This window comes from Sceloporus undulatus, chromosome 6, assembly GCF_019175285.1.
Source record: "Sceloporus undulatus isolate JIND9_A2432 ecotype Alabama chromosome 6, SceUnd_v1.1, whole genome shotgun sequence".
NCBI classification, from domain to species: domain Eukaryota; kingdom Metazoa; phylum Chordata; class Lepidosauria; order Squamata; family Phrynosomatidae; genus Sceloporus; species Sceloporus undulatus.
Genome location: NC_056527.1, coordinates 121,341,587 through 121,358,104, shown reverse-complemented (window position 1 = coordinate 121,358,104; position 16,518 = coordinate 121,341,587). Strand labels below are relative to the sequence as shown.

General features: G+C 46.3%; 3 protein-coding genes across 3 annotated transcripts in view; 1 reads left to right on the top strand and 2 right to left on the bottom strand.

Moving 5' to 3' along the window:
* Window positions 1–215: 215 nt before the first annotated feature.
* Window positions 216–6,665, bottom strand: TMEM230 (transmembrane protein 230). The gene is made up of 4 exons (XM_042476723.1): window positions 6,530–6,665; window positions 4,652–4,770; window positions 3,103–3,225; window positions 216–2,394 (listed from the first exon to the last, which is right to left on the bottom strand). Exons 2-4 carry the CDS (start codon window positions 4,745–4,747, stop codon window positions 2,254–2,256), a joined length of 360 nt encoding a protein of 119 aa, XP_042332657.1. The 5' UTR covers window positions 4,748–4,770; window positions 6,530–6,665; the 3' UTR covers window positions 216–2,253.
* A 1,164-nt stretch (window positions 6,666–7,829) lies between these two features.
* Window positions 7,830–11,014, bottom strand: PCNA (proliferating cell nuclear antigen). Its single transcript, XM_042477655.1, has 6 exons — window positions 10,708–11,014; window positions 9,730–9,827; window positions 9,250–9,317; window positions 8,870–9,064; window positions 8,556–8,679; window positions 7,830–8,285 (listed from the first exon to the last, which is right to left on the bottom strand). The coding sequence occupies exons 1-6, from the start codon at window positions 10,926–10,928 to the stop codon at window positions 8,206–8,208; spliced, it is 786 nt and encodes a 261-aa protein (XP_042333589.1). The 5' UTR covers window positions 10,929–11,014; the 3' UTR covers window positions 7,830–8,205.
* Window positions 11,015–12,043: 1,029 nt separating this feature from the next.
* CDS2 (CDP-diacylglycerol synthase 2) overlaps window positions 12,044–16,518 on the top strand; it is a 22,695-nt gene continuing 18,220 nt past the window's right edge. The window contains exon 1 of the mRNA XM_042475567.1: window positions 12,044–12,240. Within this exon, the coding sequence (XP_042331501.1) occupies window positions 12,157–12,240 (84 nt within the window). The 5' untranslated portion in view covers window positions 12,044–12,156. The remainder of the gene's footprint in view (window positions 12,241–16,518) is intronic.

Below are 16,518 nucleotides of genomic sequence, written 5' to 3'. Positions count from 1 at the left end.
ATAGATATGACTGAAGAAACCCGTTCTAATCTGCCTTGGACCCTGTATTGGGAGATAGGCAGTTTTGCCAGCACTGCCCTCTCTCTGGTTCAACAGCCATCCAAATTAACCTCATCCAACACTGGCCATAACACCCAATAGATTTTTCCAAACAATCAACAGTTCTTCATTATCATCATCATCATAGTGTGTCAGTTTGAAAGAAGTACGTTAAATGAAGGTAAAATACCATTAAGTGCTTTATTCATATTAAATACATATTTCTGCAACTGAAAATTACTTTCTCATGGCATATTTGTGCCCTCTTGAACACTCCACAAACTGGCAATCTAGAGAGATGAATATATGTTGAAAACAAAAGATCAATGCCTATGAAGAGCTTATGTGTATGCACATATACAGTGCATTAACATTGCATAGTGTTTAGCCAGTGGACAGAATACACAACAGAAGCATCTTTGAACACTTGTGTTTCACCAAATTGTGGTCACTGAAAAGTCCAATACTGGAGCGGAGGGAGACCAGAAGGAGGAACCTTTGCCACAGCAGTTCACAATCTGATCCAGACTGCAGTTTCACCTTTCAAAAACAGACTTCACAGCAAAGGTTGTGTTCAGTTCTGGGCTTAGCCAGAATGATGCCTGGCCACTTCAGTGGAAACCTGAAGAACAGTATCATCTATCATGGGAACACACAGAGACACTCCTATGCTTGCAACCTCCAACTAGTTGATACTATCACTTTGTCAGCCACAGACAGAAGGCCAACTGAGTGTATTGCTTTTGCCTTTTCATATCAGTGGAGTCAGTGATCTGGCAAAGTGCTTTCCTCCTCTTGGGCACATTGTTTTGAGAAGCAGGGAAGAGATATTGGTTGACATCCTGTACAGCACAGTATAGCATAATTGTCCGGGGGCAGAACTATGCTACATCTCTTCACTCAGAGTTCCCCTGGACTCCATTTCATTGCTGCGGACCTCCACCGGACAACACTCAGCGGCTGGAAGAAAGTGGAGAGGGAGTCTGGAAAAGTATCTGGCTATCTCCCTGCAGATGCAGACCAATGACAACATCTGCTGAGATCATCCAGGATGTCAGTGGATGATACCATCATTTTGCATCTGGCTACAGGGAGATAGCCAGACATTTCTCTAATCCCCTGCTCTTCACCAGCCACTGAATGGTCATGGAGGACTTGCAGTGACTGAAAGGTAAGTCAGGGCGCTTTGATCATTGTAGAGGAAGATGCCAACCTCCACAATAGCATCACCAAAAAGAACTGCATATATCATAACAGAATGCAAGCCATCAGCGGTACCAACTAGAGTAGATGGTGTTGGCTTATTCTGTATGGGGATACCAAGAGAATTCAAGCCATTGGGTATGTGATCATGGTCTTTTTTTAAGCCAGAGAATTAGTTTTCTGGATGTTTCAGCATTTTGCCATTTTGTGTGTGTAACCATTTAATTTTTATATCTGCCCTAAGCCAATTTCCAGAGCAGTATAAACAGTAAGCTGTTTTCTCTTCTAATGGACCCTGACCAGGCATGGCTTGTTAGGTTGCAGCCTGAGCATTAAACCACACACTTCACAGCCTTGCCAGATTTCCTGGGAATACCTAAAACTTTGCCTTTTTCCTGAATGAACTCTGCAAAGATTTTGGGAGAAGCCATTAACAGTAGACCCAAGTCTTGATAAAGAGCAGTTGATAAATATAATGTTAAAGGTAGTGTTTCAAACCACCCTCACTTCTCTTTAAATTTCAACCAGATACCCAATACTTTCCCATTTGCCTTGACAGATTTTGCTATTGTTTCATTTTAAGTCATTTGTTCCAAGGCTGAGCTTTGCAGGTGTTCTGCGCTAGACACAAAAAAAGGTCAAAGAAGAAGAAGATGGTTGTTATTTAAAAGCCTGAGTTTCTTTTTCTCAATCATACTGGCCCACGCTCACATATTCTTCTGGGTTTGCACAGCTGGAAACCAGTGGCCCCAAAGGACTTCCCTTCTGAAAGGAGAAATGGTTTCTCCTGAGAGCTGCTTACAAGAGCTACTTCACGTGATTTTGTGGTTCATCAAGGAAAGAAAACCTGCAAAAAACAAACAAACCCTAGACTGGACAAAAGCTGCAAATTTTTGTTGTCCAATGACAAGGTTATGTGACTCTTTTATGCTGAGTCTCTTCCTCCTGGAGCCAGTTGGTGATAAAAGTTGCATAGCACCCTCTTAAGAAAGATCCATGTTCTTCCCTCTTCTAGTCATCAAAATCAGGAATGTCATCGTAGGAATAGCCCCTGTAACCTTTCGACGCAAAATAAGCAATGCGCAAATGATAGAAGCCAGGCAGGAAGACAAGGATCCCAATGATCAAGACGGGGATTGCGCGATCTGTTCCCTGGAAGACAGAAGAGTAAGAGCTGCTTCACACATGTGTGTTGAGTCCCTAAACATATACCCAGTAGCTGGCAGCTGAAAGTGTGAACCAACCTCATTGTGTTTAAAGTGACATGTCAAGAGAATCAGAATTTTCCCTGCAATGCTCTGCAACTGCCTGTCTGAAATGCTAGTGTTGTCCGAAGACGACTCCAGTGGCCATGTGGCCAGCATGGCTGCACCCAACACTGTTACCTTCTCACTGAGAAGTGGTACCTATTTATCTCCTTGCATTTCCATGCTTTCAAACTGCTAGTTTGGCAGAAGCTGGGACAAGTGACAGGAGTTCACTCCATCATGGAGCACTCGGGCCTCGAACTGCCAAGTGTCCGATCGTCAGAATTGGCGTCTTAACCACTAATCCACCACATCCCTATGAAAGGCACATACCCACAGAATATACACATGGATGGAAGATGACATGGGGACCCAAGCAAAGCTGCTATGAGCTCATTGAAAAGAGGAGAAAATGGAGGCACCTTAGTAATCCTCAAGTTGCCACACTCCTAAAGGCCTCCTCCAAATTCTAATATGAAGCACTTCCATAGACAGTGTATTCTGTATATTCTCCAAGAGTGTGCTTTTGCTCTGAGGGCGACACATGCAGACTTTTGTCTGAGAAACACAGGACAAAGGTGCCCTCCCTTTATAGGAGAACTAGGCAACTTACTCCTTGGCTGATGTATCCTGTGAGGAGGAGGGCACCAATGATAATGAGAAGGGTGCCAATCAGGAAGAGGACAGTCGCCAGCGCAATGGCCTTGTAGGGGATCTTGGGAGGGCTCTTCTTGAACTGGAACAGAAGAGGAAGAAGAAAGAGAGGTCAAATATTAGCAAGGTCCTATGGTGCTCTGCAACTGGACACTTTCCTTTTTGTATACAGCTTGAGTCTCCTTTATCTGGACTTCCAAAATCCAAAACTGTCCACATGGATGGCTGAGACTGTGACACCTTTGCTTTCTAATGGTTCAATGCACAGAAACGTTGCTCCATGCACAAAATGATGATTAAAAAACGTGTATAAAATTACTTTCAGGCTATGTGAAAAAGGCGGATATGAAACAGAAATGAATTTCATATTTAGACTTGGGACCCATCTCCAAAATATTTCATTAAATATATGCAAATATTCCAATAAGGAATAATAAGGAATAATAAGGATAAGGGAGACTCAACCTCTCTCTCTATTATTTTTTATTGAACAAAAACTACAAAGTGTAAAAACTGAGTAATATAAATGACACCACCAACAACCACAAACTCTGCCTTCTGTCCATCACTGCTCTACAGTAAAGAGATGCTATGGCAATGCTGCCTCCTGCTGACCAACCTGTGCTTCATCCTGAGAGACACAGAAAATGGAGGAACAACAACAAAAGAAATAAAAAAGGAAGGAAGAGAAGGGAAAGGAAAGGAAAGGAAAGGGAAAAACAAACAAACCCAGAGGAGAGTTTAGATGCAAGGAATGATTTCTGCAAGCCTATGTCTCAGTCTGTTGCTTGCTTCCTTGGCATGGCATAGTGGTTTGAGTGTTGGAATAGGACTCTGGAAACCAGGGTTCGATTCCCAGCTTGACCATGAAACCCACTGGGTGACTTTGGGCAAGCCACATACTTTCAGCCTCAGGGGAAGGCAATGGCAAACCTCCTCTGAACAAAGCTTGCCAAGAAAACGCTATAATAGGGTCACCTTAGCATTGCTGTAAGTTGGAAATGACTTGAAGGCACACAACAACAACAACAACAACAATGGGAATAGTTTTTTTGTGGTATTTTCGGGCTCTGTGGCGGTGTTCTGGAAGGGTTTATTCCTGAGGTTTCGCCTGCATCTGTGGCTGGCATTTCTCTTCTAGAACACGGCCGCACAGCCCAAAAAACTCACAAAAAACTATGGATGCCGGCCATGAAAGCCTTCGTCATCACAATGGGAATCCCAAGCATAGTAGAGCTGGAAAAACTCATATTCTGCCTCCATTATTCAATGGGAAAACTGCCAGAGAGTCAGCAGCTCCCAGTTTTGCCGTTGCTACTCAGAAGACAGCCCTAACGTTTATACATCCTCCTCAAAACATGCTAAAGGAAGAGAATCCGTGTGGAATGAGTCTCTGGTGGGTGGGATTTGCAGTTTCACAGAAGCAGGCCAAAGGAAGGCGGCCGAACCTAACTAGAATGTGCAAAGTTGGCACCTGGCCCCAGCATCCTTCCGCTCTGGGCTTTTACCTGCAGGTCAATGTAGCCTTCATCTGTGCAAGCGAGCTTGGAATATTTGACTTTGCTGCTTGGGACGGAAGCAGCCAGGTTCGTTCGGGACGGCATCTTCTCCGGCAGTCAGCTACAGTCTGGGAAAAGGACATAGACAATGCTTGAGAAGATGGGAAGAGTGTGTAGAACAACATGATGGAAATCAAGGAAAAGGAACCCAGATGTGGCCAAGGGGTTGGACTTGGTGGTCCTTGCAGTCAACTCTCTGAGCCTTTGGAAGTCCAAATAGAGGGGCTGAAGCAATGAATAAGACGAAGGAAGGTCACAGGAGCAAGTGATAAGGAGAAAACATGAGACGGAAGCTCTTTATCAAAATAGTGCAACCCACTTTGATCTAAGCCTTTTTGGAGCTGTGTCTCTGCAAGCCCTGCAATTCCATCCTTTGGTGAACTGAAGCCTTGTGGTTTCCATGCCATCGGCAAATGGCACCGAAGGCTGCAACCACAGAGGTTGGACCAAGAGCCTTTTGTTCTGTGGGCTGGCTTCCCAGAAACAAAGACGCAGGCTGCATCATGCCACCCAACGCCTTCAAGCTTGGCAACACACTGGCAGTGCCCAAGGGTTACTCCTCATGACAAGCCAATGCTGCCTCCGTCCCACACCAACCTCCCCATTTCCTGCAAGGGTTCCGTCTGATGAATCACCTGCCTTTATTTCACTTTGTAAAGAGCAAAGTTAAATCAGGACTAACAGTGGAACGCCCATAGGAAACACAGAGGGCCCTTGGTATCCGGTGGGGGTGGGTTCCAGGACCCACCGTGGATCCCAAAACCCATGGATGCTCAAGTCCCATTAAATATAATGGCATAGCAAAATGGGGTCCCTTATATAAAAGGGCAAAATCAAGGTTTCCCTATGGGGATTTGTATGTTTTTAAAGTCTTTTCAAGCTGTGGATGCTTGAATCTTGGATACAAAAAATCTGTGGCTAAAGAGGGGCGACTGTATCATCATTGCCATATATACTCAACAATATATCAGCCTCATGTGCAACTCGAGGACATGTTTAGAGGCTAGAAGTATGGATGTTTATGTGAGCCATGGCTAAGTCAAGGCTAAAACTGGATGGACTGGGTGGCCCTTGGGTCTCTTCCTACTCCATGATCCTATGGTCCTAAGAGGTGATCTGATGAGAGCCCTGTTTAGGTCTTTGAAGGGGTGCCATATCGAGGATGGAATAGGAGATAGCATCTCAATGGATACAGGAAAAGAGGCTCCAGCTCAACATGATGGGAGTCAGAGCTGTTTGACAGCGGAAGCAAATGCTGCTTTGGAGGTCTTTAAACAGAGGCTAAAGGGCTCTCTGTCCCAGGGGTGCTTTGAGGGGGAGTTGCTGCATGGCAAGAGTGAGCTGGACTGGGTCAGGCTCTCACCCAAATTTAGGGCTCTGTGGTTCTGGAGGATGCAAGTGGGGCCAAAGGGCATTATTTCCACAAGGAAGATGTGCCCTGAAGTTTGGGAATCCCAGAATCCCCCAGACATCCAGCCTGGCTCCCAGTGCTGGGGTTTCTGGGAGTTGGAGTCCAAAAGGCCCTCATTGCCCCAGTTTTCAGAAAAACGCACACAGAGAACGAGAATCCTGTTCATTCAGACAGGAATAATCCTATATTGCTATAATGTTATTGTTATTATTATTATATCAATCCATTATCATTCCTATGATTATGAATCCTACTGTTGTTATTAAAGCATGGCTCATCCCCTTCCCAATAAGCGCCAAACTTCAATCCTCCGGTTCCTAGCCCCAGCTGCGAAGAAGGCTCCCCAAACCCTAACCAGGAGCCTCTTACACGTGTCATCATGCACGCATTCCCACGTGCAGCGTCCCGGTTCCTACCTGCAGAGGGGTCCCTTGCTCATGCTTTCCTTCCAGGAAGAGGCTGGCCTCCCTCCTGCTCCAGCTGCAGAAAGCTCTTGACCCAGGAAGTTGACACTCTTCGCCCAAAGGCGCTTCCGGGTCAACGCTCCCTTTCCTCCGCTGGAAAGCCTCGGTTGTTGTTCTGCGCGCGGCCGCTGGAGGCGCTGCAGACCACCTTTCTTTCCATTCAAGGCATTCAACTCTAATTGAATCTTCTTTTGCAAGAAGAGCTTTTCCTTTCTTGGCAAACAAATCCTTTTGCAATATATATATTGTATGTGTGTGTGTGTACATACACACACACACAACAAAAGATGTTTACAAATAAAAAGGTTTGCTTGCAAAAGTGTATATATATATATATATATATATATGGGGGCACTGCAGCCCAGCTTTCCTTCCCATTCAATAAACTCTTTAATCTTGTTTTGCAAACAAACATATCCCTTTATTTGCAAACGTCTGCTTTTGCAATATATATATATATAATATAAAGGGGTGCTGCCTGCAGCCCATCTTTCTTTCCTTCCCGTTCAATGAACTCTTTATTTAACCTTGTTTTGCAAACAAACCTTCCTGGGACCTTTGCATGACAATGGGGACATTTTAAATGCAGTGCCATTAAAAGCACACAAAAGTGACTTTAAAAACAATATTGCAATATTAAAACTGATCACTCGTTTAAAAAAAAGAGTGAAAATCACTTACATAGAATAGGTTCCACTGAATTAATTTGGGGCTTAGCTAAAGGTTGGCTTCCCAAAGGGCTTCCCTTTGTAGGCGATGCAAGTATTTCAGCATCCTGAATATCAAGTTAATATACCAATAGCAGGTGCCTTTCTATACCGCTTATCGGTGCCTTTAACCCTTTACAAAGTGTAAGCTGGGTACTAATTTTAGGGACCTACGAAGGATGCAAACCTGAGCCCTTTTGCTGGTATTGAACTCACAATATGCATCTGAGGAATTACATTCAAGTCTATTGGAAGCTCATGCTGCCAACTTCTTTCAGTGAGTCTCAAAGGCGCTGCAGTGTCTCTCTACAAACTTTTTCTACAGCTACGTTTTTAAGTTCTTATTTTTAAATAAGGGTTACCATTGGTCCTGGTTTGAGTGTTGGACTAGGACTCCGGAGACCAGGGTTCGAATCACCACTCAGCCACGGAAATCCTTGGGCAAGTCACACAATCTCAGCCTTTAACAGTTAAAACTCCTGCTGCCCAATTGCAGCAGCTTAGTAATTCAAAATGCTTATTATATATCCAAGGCAAACACAAGGTAAGAAAACTCAGCAATTCTTTATTAACAAGTGTTCGTTTTTCTGAAGGCTTCCACTTCAAGACAAAGTCATTAAAAGAAGATTCCTCCCAACATTATTACTTTTTAGAAGTCGACAGCAGCCTCCGGGCAAAAAGATCACTGTGGAAGTCATTCATTTTAAATATTATACTCCCTTCTCCTACAAAACGGAGTAAACATTTAGTAATAAAAACAGGGTCTAAAAGGTAAAGACAAGACAGAAAAAAGGCATTTGCATAACCAACGAAAAAGGTATTTACAGAGAAGTATCTACAAATGGGCCCTAAGTGCAGAGATCGAAAAGGCTTCAGCCCAGGTTGGTCTTCCGCGAAACCTCGTTTTCCTCCCCAAAACTCTTAAGACTCTTCTTGATCCTCGATCTTTGGAGCCAAGTAGTATTTCAAGTGTCCCATGTCGGCTATCTTGTACTCCACAACTGCAAGACAACAAAATCCAGGAGGATTAATCACATCCAGGTCCATTTAGAAAGCATAAATAAATCAGTGAGTAGCCTCACTGCTTGTTTTGTCTATTTAATGGATGTTTTAGGGGAGGGAGGGAATAGCTGGGATATTGGGGTTTGTATGGATTTTTTAAATTGTAAGCTGCCTCGATTGTCTTTTGACAGAGGCACAGAGTAAAAAAAAAGATTAAAGCTTCTCACCAACATTTTAAATACTACTAGTAGTACTACTACTCCACGTACCGAGTGGGACATCTGCAGACATGCTGAGCGTAACTGTTGAAGACAGTGGGGTGGCTTTGGTGAAGAAGTTCAAGTATCTCAGAGCAAACGTCAACTGCACGGGTTCATTCATCTCTATTGTAACCTGCAATAAGAAAAATGGTATGTATTGAACTGCATGCCGCTTCAAAAGTTCACAAGGAACGCCAGCAAATGAATCAGACACAGTTCAAATCCTACTTCCTTGACATGAGAGAGATGAACTGGGACTGTAGAGAAACCGAAGCGGTAATTAAAAGCCTCCCTTTAATTCTCAGTCAAACTGCATGACTTACGGCTTCCTCTTCTTTGTCCACATCACTGGTTTGGGACAGTTTGACGTTTCCGCTCCCAAGCTCTCCGGTGGCAGAGAATTTGACCCCGTCTTTCGTACAAGAGATGACAACGGCGTCCCCGATGTGGCTGAGATCGCGGCAGATACGCGCAAATTCGCCAGAGGGCATCTTCACGACGCAGCTGTACGCTTGTTCCTGGAAGGGCAAAAGAGAACCATTGAACTTCTAAATTCAAGCAACATCAAGAGAGGCATTTTACGAAGGCTGACTATCAGCTGCATACTTTGTTAGGAAAAGCAGTGGGATTTTAATAAAAACAGCCAATTTTTACATTAACTCGTTTAATTACATGGCCTTTAATGCTCCAAAAGTAGACTTACCGGAATTCCAAGCTGTTCTACGTCCAAATCCATTAACTTCATTTCATAATCGGAAACCTTCTCCTGATCTAAGAGAAAATGAGAACGGTGGTTAAGGGTTATCATTGATGTTTCTCGGTCTGAAAGTGGCTCTTCAAGCTAAGTCAGCAAAAGGGAGCTTCCAGCTCGCAAAGGGCAGAGGAAATGGCCAAACCTCTGCTCAAATTGCCAATGGAAACTGCAGGGAGGGTGAGAGATGCTTGGAGCTGGAATAGGAGTGGTTTTCTGCTTTCCGAAAACCAGTCCTAATTTTGCTCTGCTCAAGGGAGGTTCTCAAACGTTGCTCCTCCGCATCTTTTGACCTGGGCTCCCAGAATCCCTCAGCACTGATCAAGCTTGCTGGGTCTTCCAGGGGTCGAAACCCAAAGCACCTGGGGACCACTCTCAGCTGTTGCACTTCTGCAAACAAAGAGTGCCCAAATGGGGTTATCAGCCACTTACTTGGTGTTTCGAAGACCAGGACGAGCGTGTCTGCGTTGTCTTCTGCACGCAGCGTGATGATGTCATCATTCCCTGCGCACTTCAGTACTTTGGACATACTAGAAAAGGGGAAGAAGACAAGAATAAGGCTCATTCCAAGACGTTGTTAAACATTGTAATGCTTTATAGATTTGAACTCCTCTAGCAACCCAAACCCCAGTGTTTGTTCATTTCATGGGTTCCTATGGGACTCAGCAGCGTAACAGTTTGAGCATTGGGTTGCAAATCTGGAGACCAGGGTTTGAATCCCTGTTTAGTCACACTCTCTCAGCCTCAGAGGATGGCAATGGCAACCTCTGCTCTGAAGAAGCAGCGATGATGATACATGTTTCTTATATGGGTTAATTAACACTGAGGGGCCTTGTGCCAGTCACACTCTCTCAGCCTCTTCTGGGGAAGGCAATGGGGAAAACATCCCCTCTGAACCAACCTGGCCAAGCAAATGCCACTGTTTAGCTCAGTGCTCTCCAAATCTTTAAAACACTCTTCGGACTTCATTTCCCAGAGGCCTCAGCCACGTGGGCCAACCGCCTGGGATGCTGGGAGCTGAAGTCCGACATTGCCATAAAGAGCCACAGTTCGGGGAAACCGCTGCTCTTTCGCTCAAAGGGCGCCATCCCTTCCATCCTCCATTTTAAAAAAGAGAGAGCCACAGCGTAGCCACGCCCACGGGGAGCAGGAGGGCCAATCAGGTGGGAGCTAAGGCAACAAGGTCCCGGGAGGTGGCCAATCGGCTTCTAGGGGGCGGGGACAAAGGGGAGAGCGCGCGTAAAGTGAGGCCACGCCCATTCCTTTTTGCTTCCCGCCAAGGCCTCTCTCGTGACGTCATCACCGGAGAAGAAAAGGGCGCGAAGGGATGGTTGAACAGCCCCAGCGCCGCCTCCGCCCTCATTAGCTAGAAACAGCGCTGTTACTATTTACCATTACAGCTCTTCTTACCTGACGAGGTTGACGCCCATGGCGATGTTCCTGTCGCAGCGGTAAGTGTCGAAGCCCTCGGAGCGCATGGTGAGCTGGACGAGGGAGACGTGCGAGGAGTCCATGCTCTGGAGGCTGATGCCGCCGGAGCCCAGGTCCCAGCAGGCCTCCGTGATCAGGTCCTTCAGGGCCTCCAGCACCTTCTTCAGCAGGGAGCCCTGGATCAGTCGCGCCTCGAACATCGTGGCCCAAAGAAAGACGGCAACAAAAAAGGACGCAGCCACACAAATACCCGCCTCCCTCTCGCAAACAGTTTTGGCGGAGCCGCGCGCACAGCGGCCGCTTTTATACCGCCTATGCCTTCCTAGCCCCGCCCACTTTCCCTGAGCCAACGGCCAGCCTCCGTGCAGAGTGGGCGTGGCTAGAGAAAGGCAGAGCGAGCCCCGCCCACTCGTCCTGAGCCAATGGCTTGCCTCGCTTGCAAAGTGGGCGTGGAAACAGGAAGCAGCGCGCGCTGTGCGGCCTTGCTGCGCATGCGCGAGCCTCTTTCCCCGCCAAGGCGCCTTTTCCACCAGGGTCCCGCCATTACGTCACCACCGTTTGAGCCAATCGCCTTCCAGCATCGCTTCTTGGGCACTGGGATTGTCCAATCGCCTTCAAGGGAAGGCTGTCCCTACTCCTGAGCCTTGCCTGGGCTTGTCTCAATGCATTGAGCTTGGAGAAGTTACAGGGGTGCGTCTATAATGTAGAAATAATGCAGTTTGGCAGCACTTTGAATGCTGTAGCTTCCTATTATGGAATCCTGGGCTTTGTAGTTTTGCAAAGTCTCCAGCCTTCCTCTGCCAAAGACTATTGGTGCCCCTACAAAGAGTCTGTCTTTTTGGGACTTCAACTCCCAGAATCCTCCAGCCATAAAACACACACATATATGCATGTACACACACACACACGCACACATATAATTCTATATGTATATGTGTTTGTATGTATATGTATATAATATTATATATGTATACATATAATATTGATGTGTGTGTATATAGATAGATAAATAGATAGATGTGTGTGTGTATATATATATATATATTTATATATGTATATATATGTATATATCTGTATATATATGTATATATATGTATGTATACATATATTGTTTCTCCCTTGTGGTACTTTGAGGGAAACTCTCTGAGTCACAATATACTCTGAAGTCGCGTCTTCGGAGTGCCTAGTTCCCCTCTATACGATTCGTCTCTCTGTGCGCAGCGGAGGGCGGGGAGAGCGTTCCGGCCCCGCCCCCGGGAGCACTGGCCTTCCGATTGGTCCGCGCGCGCGCCTTGGCCCCGCCTTAATCCCCGGGCCTGGCTTCTTGGTGAGGAGCTGTCTGTCTCTCTTGCTGCTGCCGCCGCTGGCGCCTTGTTGCAAGGCTCTGCGTCGCTTCCTTCTCCTTCCTTCCTTCGGAGGCATCCCAAGATGAGCGAACTGAGGCAGAGAACGGGCCGAGAGGCCGAAGGGGGGCAGCAGCAGCAGCAGCAGCAGGACTCCCGGGAGGCGAAGGTAAGGCAAGGCATGCAATGCAATGCAATGCAATGGAAGGCAAGGGCTGGGAAGGGGCTGCCTGCAGGGGGCTTGCTTCCGCACTGCAGAGATAATCCGCGTTGACACCGCTTTAATGGCTCCATGCGCTGGCATTCTTCAGGGAGGCATTGAAGCTCCTCTGTCGAAGCGCATTTGTTCCGCAGAGTGGGCTCCTTGGAAGGGCGCTTCCCTTGGCCTCCTCCCTCCGAAGAGGCTTTGGAAAGGGAGGCCAGGGGCATCCCCTCGAAGCCCTTCTTTCCAGCCCCCAAAGAAGCCCCGAGCTCCTTCCCTTTAAAAGGGTGTTTGGGTGTCATTCTTATTATTATCATGTTACTTTATTCTCCCAATATAGGGACTCAAGGTATATCTATGGGTTAGGAGGTGCCAAAACAAAGGGACAGGGGTTGCCCATAGGGAGACCCTACTTGCCCATAGGGGATCATGGGGGAATACATTGGGGAATCGTTAAGGAATCATTGGGCAGGTATTTCCCAATGGGTCCCTATGGGCAGCTATTCTCCACTGTTTCCCTATGGGCAAGTATTCCCCAATGATTCCCTATAGGGTTTTCCTATGGGCAAGTGCTGTCATCTATGGGTCGGTGCCTGCCTGCCTTATATCTATTTCTGTAAAGGTCCATCCAGAACACACTGCAGAAATAACCCAGTTTGAGAGCGCTTTAACTTCTCTGGCTCAGTGCTGGGGAATCCTGGGAACTATCGTTTCGTGAGACATTGAGCCTTCTCTGTCAGAGAGCTCTGATGCCACAATAGACTACAAGTCCCAGCATTCCCTAGCACTGAACCAGGGCAGCTAAAGCAGTCTCAAACCGGAACATTTCCACAGTGTGTTTTGGACCTAAGAGTGCGGTCCTATATTCAGGAATGAGACAAATGCAATTCAATGGGACTTGCATCTGAAAAGACAGATGTTAGACTGCTTCCAAAAAGAGGGGTGTATCTGTTGTTGTTGTTGTTGTGTATTTTGTGATTTATGGCAACCCTATTTGTTTTAAGGGATGGGTTGCCTTTGCCTGCCTCCCTCCTGCTTCGGATGCCTTTTGGAAATGCATTGGAAGTTTTCTCAGGACCATTAAAACACAGCATAAAATGCCTTGCAAAGGCCATCTAGACAACTGTTGTGTCTTTTTGCCCTGAAGGCCGGGACTTTGATTCTGAGGTTCCCACCAACGTTGTGTCTTGTTGCGCCTCCCAAGGTGTGTCACGAAGCAAAAGCACACCTTTTTTGCCTCTTGGGATTGGCACATCCGCAAGGCTTGTGAGTCATTTCGGCCATGCGAAAGCATGCGTGCCGCTGGAAATGTGTGCGGCTCAAATGTATATACATATAAGTGGGGAAATATACAAATAACACACAGCGAAGATGGAACATGCACAAGAACGTCTGTGTCGGAGGCAATTGTGTAAACAAATGCTTATGTAACAACAAATGCAGCAAACACATTTTTATGGGGATGGAAAAACAAGTCTTGCAGTCTGATAGATATAAAAGGATGGGACAGGATCCCTTGGAAAATGCAATGGAAATTGAGAGTTGTTCTTTCACTGGGACCTATAACTTGATCTGATCTGATAACGGGTGCTTGGTATCCGCTGAGGTTTGGATGCTGAAGTCCCATGATATACACTGGGATAGTATTATTAATATTATTATTATTAGTATTACTATTATTATTATTATTACAGTGGGCCCTTGGTATCCGCAGGGGTTTCTTTCCAGGAGCCCCTAAACACCAAAATTCATGGATGCATGAGTCCCATTATTTGCGACGGCGCAGTGAAATGGCGTCCCTTACATGAAACGGCAAAATCAAGGTTTGCTTTTTGCAATGTGTATCTTTCTGAAATCTTCTCCGTCCGGACGCTGAGCCCAAACGTCTCCTGAGATTTTTCCACGCTGCTTTTATCACGGCTGGTGTGACTTTGGGTCAGCAATCCAAGTTTAAGGTTGGACTGCTCCTCTTGCGCTCCGCTGAGAGCGAATTTTAGCCGAATGCAGTTGCGTTTCCATTTGAGCACTGATGGGTTTGGCTTCGGTTGTTTTGTGGATGGAGTCCGAAGGCGAAAGAAATGGTTGTTTTGTTAATGGCTTGGCTGACAAAATCAAAGAGCCAGAGCAGCTCCTTGCTTTTGGGTATGTCTGGTTGGATAGTCCTTTCCCAGCATTGCAAGGGCACTAGAGGATTTCTATATTCCTGGTCATAGTGGGACTGCGCCTCCCATCGTTCCTGACCACTGGCTGAGGCTGCTGGGGCCTGTAGTTTGACAACATCCAAAAAGCCTTGTGATCCTTTCCTTTGAATCCAAGTCCCATGAATGTTCCCTTCAAATCAATTTCAGTGGCCTTTAGTCAGTTATACCCATGGAGCCTGACCCTTGGGAAATTGCAATGAATGCAGGGCAAATGGCTCAAAGTGGCTTCAGGGTTTGGCTGGCAGCTCTTTCGATGCGAAATGGAGCCTGGTGTTTTGCTGAGTTGGATTCCTCATTGTCTGAGCATTGCTATTATTTCAGCCAAAGAAGGAGTTGTGGGACAAAGGTGGCATTACTAAGATTGTTTCCCCTCTAAATGTGTATTAAAAACAAAGGGTTTTTCCGCTTGGCGATGGATGGCCTTTGAAGCCATGCTTTGCAGAAGCCCTTTGACAGGAGTTGGAAGTCTTGGTGGAAAGGGCGGCCTTGCAGCCTTTTATTTCTATGGAGAGAGAGAAATGATTAAATTTTTTCCATAGAAATGCAGTGTCTTTGGCTTTATTGTGATGGGTCCTCTGTGGATTGAGTTGGAGCCTTGAAGGCGAGCGTCTGTCTTCCGGTTTGAGAAAGCAGGCCTTTAAAGGGCAGGGCTTCCCCCAAAATAACTCACAGCAAACAGAGCATCAGCCAAGGAAGAGCTCTGTTTGTCGCTCTGGACTCTTCCAGATATTGTTCTCTACTGCTGAATATGGTTGTAGTGGTTTTGGACTAGGATGCTGGGAAACCAGGGTTCGAATCCCTATTTAGCCACGGAGACGCATTTGGGCATGCCACACTCTCTCAGCTTCAGAGGAAGACAATGGCAACCCTCCTCTGAACAAATCTTGCCAAGAAAACCCCATGATGGAGTCACCGTGTCGAAAAAGACACACAACAACAATTGTATGAAATCTTGTGATTTGTAGTTCGTTGTGGCACCAGACACAGAAGGCTAAATATCTCATGAAATGATCGTTTCCAGAATCCCATGACGTTGAGCCATGGCAGTTAAAGGGGGGTCAAAGTGGATTATTTCTGCAGTATGGATGCAACATGGTGCACTGTTTGTTTTTGGCGTTCATTTACTCTGACCGTCTCAAAGTCATCTTGAGCACCAGATTTTAATTTACGCTCGAAGCATATCTACTCTGGATTTAGACCTGATCCAGCTCTTGCATGGCTTCGGGTCTCCAAATGCAAGTGTGTCCAAAAAGCAGAGCTCTCCTTGCCTGGCTTTGCCACCTTCTTGCGCATGCTGTAGGCGCAGGATTTAGCAGTGCTTGTTTTGCTCTAAAATTGGCTTACTGGGGTTCGGCCTTTCTAATCTGCTTTGTGACCAACTAAAATTAGCCAGGTTTAAACCGAAATAAGGTTGCTCCTTCATGGAAACAGACAGCCAGCGAGCGTCTCTGTGCATTGTATGGAAGCATGGAATATTTGGGGTGACGCACCTCATATGTTCTGCTCCTACAAAGGCACTCCAGGGTGGTTTCATCCATTATGGATTGTGCAAATCAGTGTCTCACAATCTCTGTGTGCTCTGTGGGGATCGGAGCATGGCATCCATACAGTCATAGGGGACCCCAAGGGCCATCTACTCCATCCCAAATATCATGCAGGAACCCACGGCTCAAACATCTCTGAGAGGGACCCATCCAGCTTCTGTTTAGAGTCCTCCAGTGAAGGAGATCCAAAGTGGAATGGTGGTTTGTTGGACTCTGACTTTACAGACCAGGGTTTGAATCCCGGCATGGCCATGGAAACCCATTGGGTGACCCTGGGCAAATCACACTCTCTTTTTCATCTGGTCATTTGCAGGGAAATCTTCCAGAGACAGTACTTTTGTGCATCCACCAAAGAGGACTTTTTGTGTCTGTGTGTTTGTGTTTGTTTCCTGCTTCTGTCCCAGTCAGGGGTGAAATACGCCTGAGCAGAAATCTTCCTTTGCGCTCCTCTGCGGTGCTTTTGGGATTTCCTGAGACGCTTCCTGTACGCTTTCAAGTTA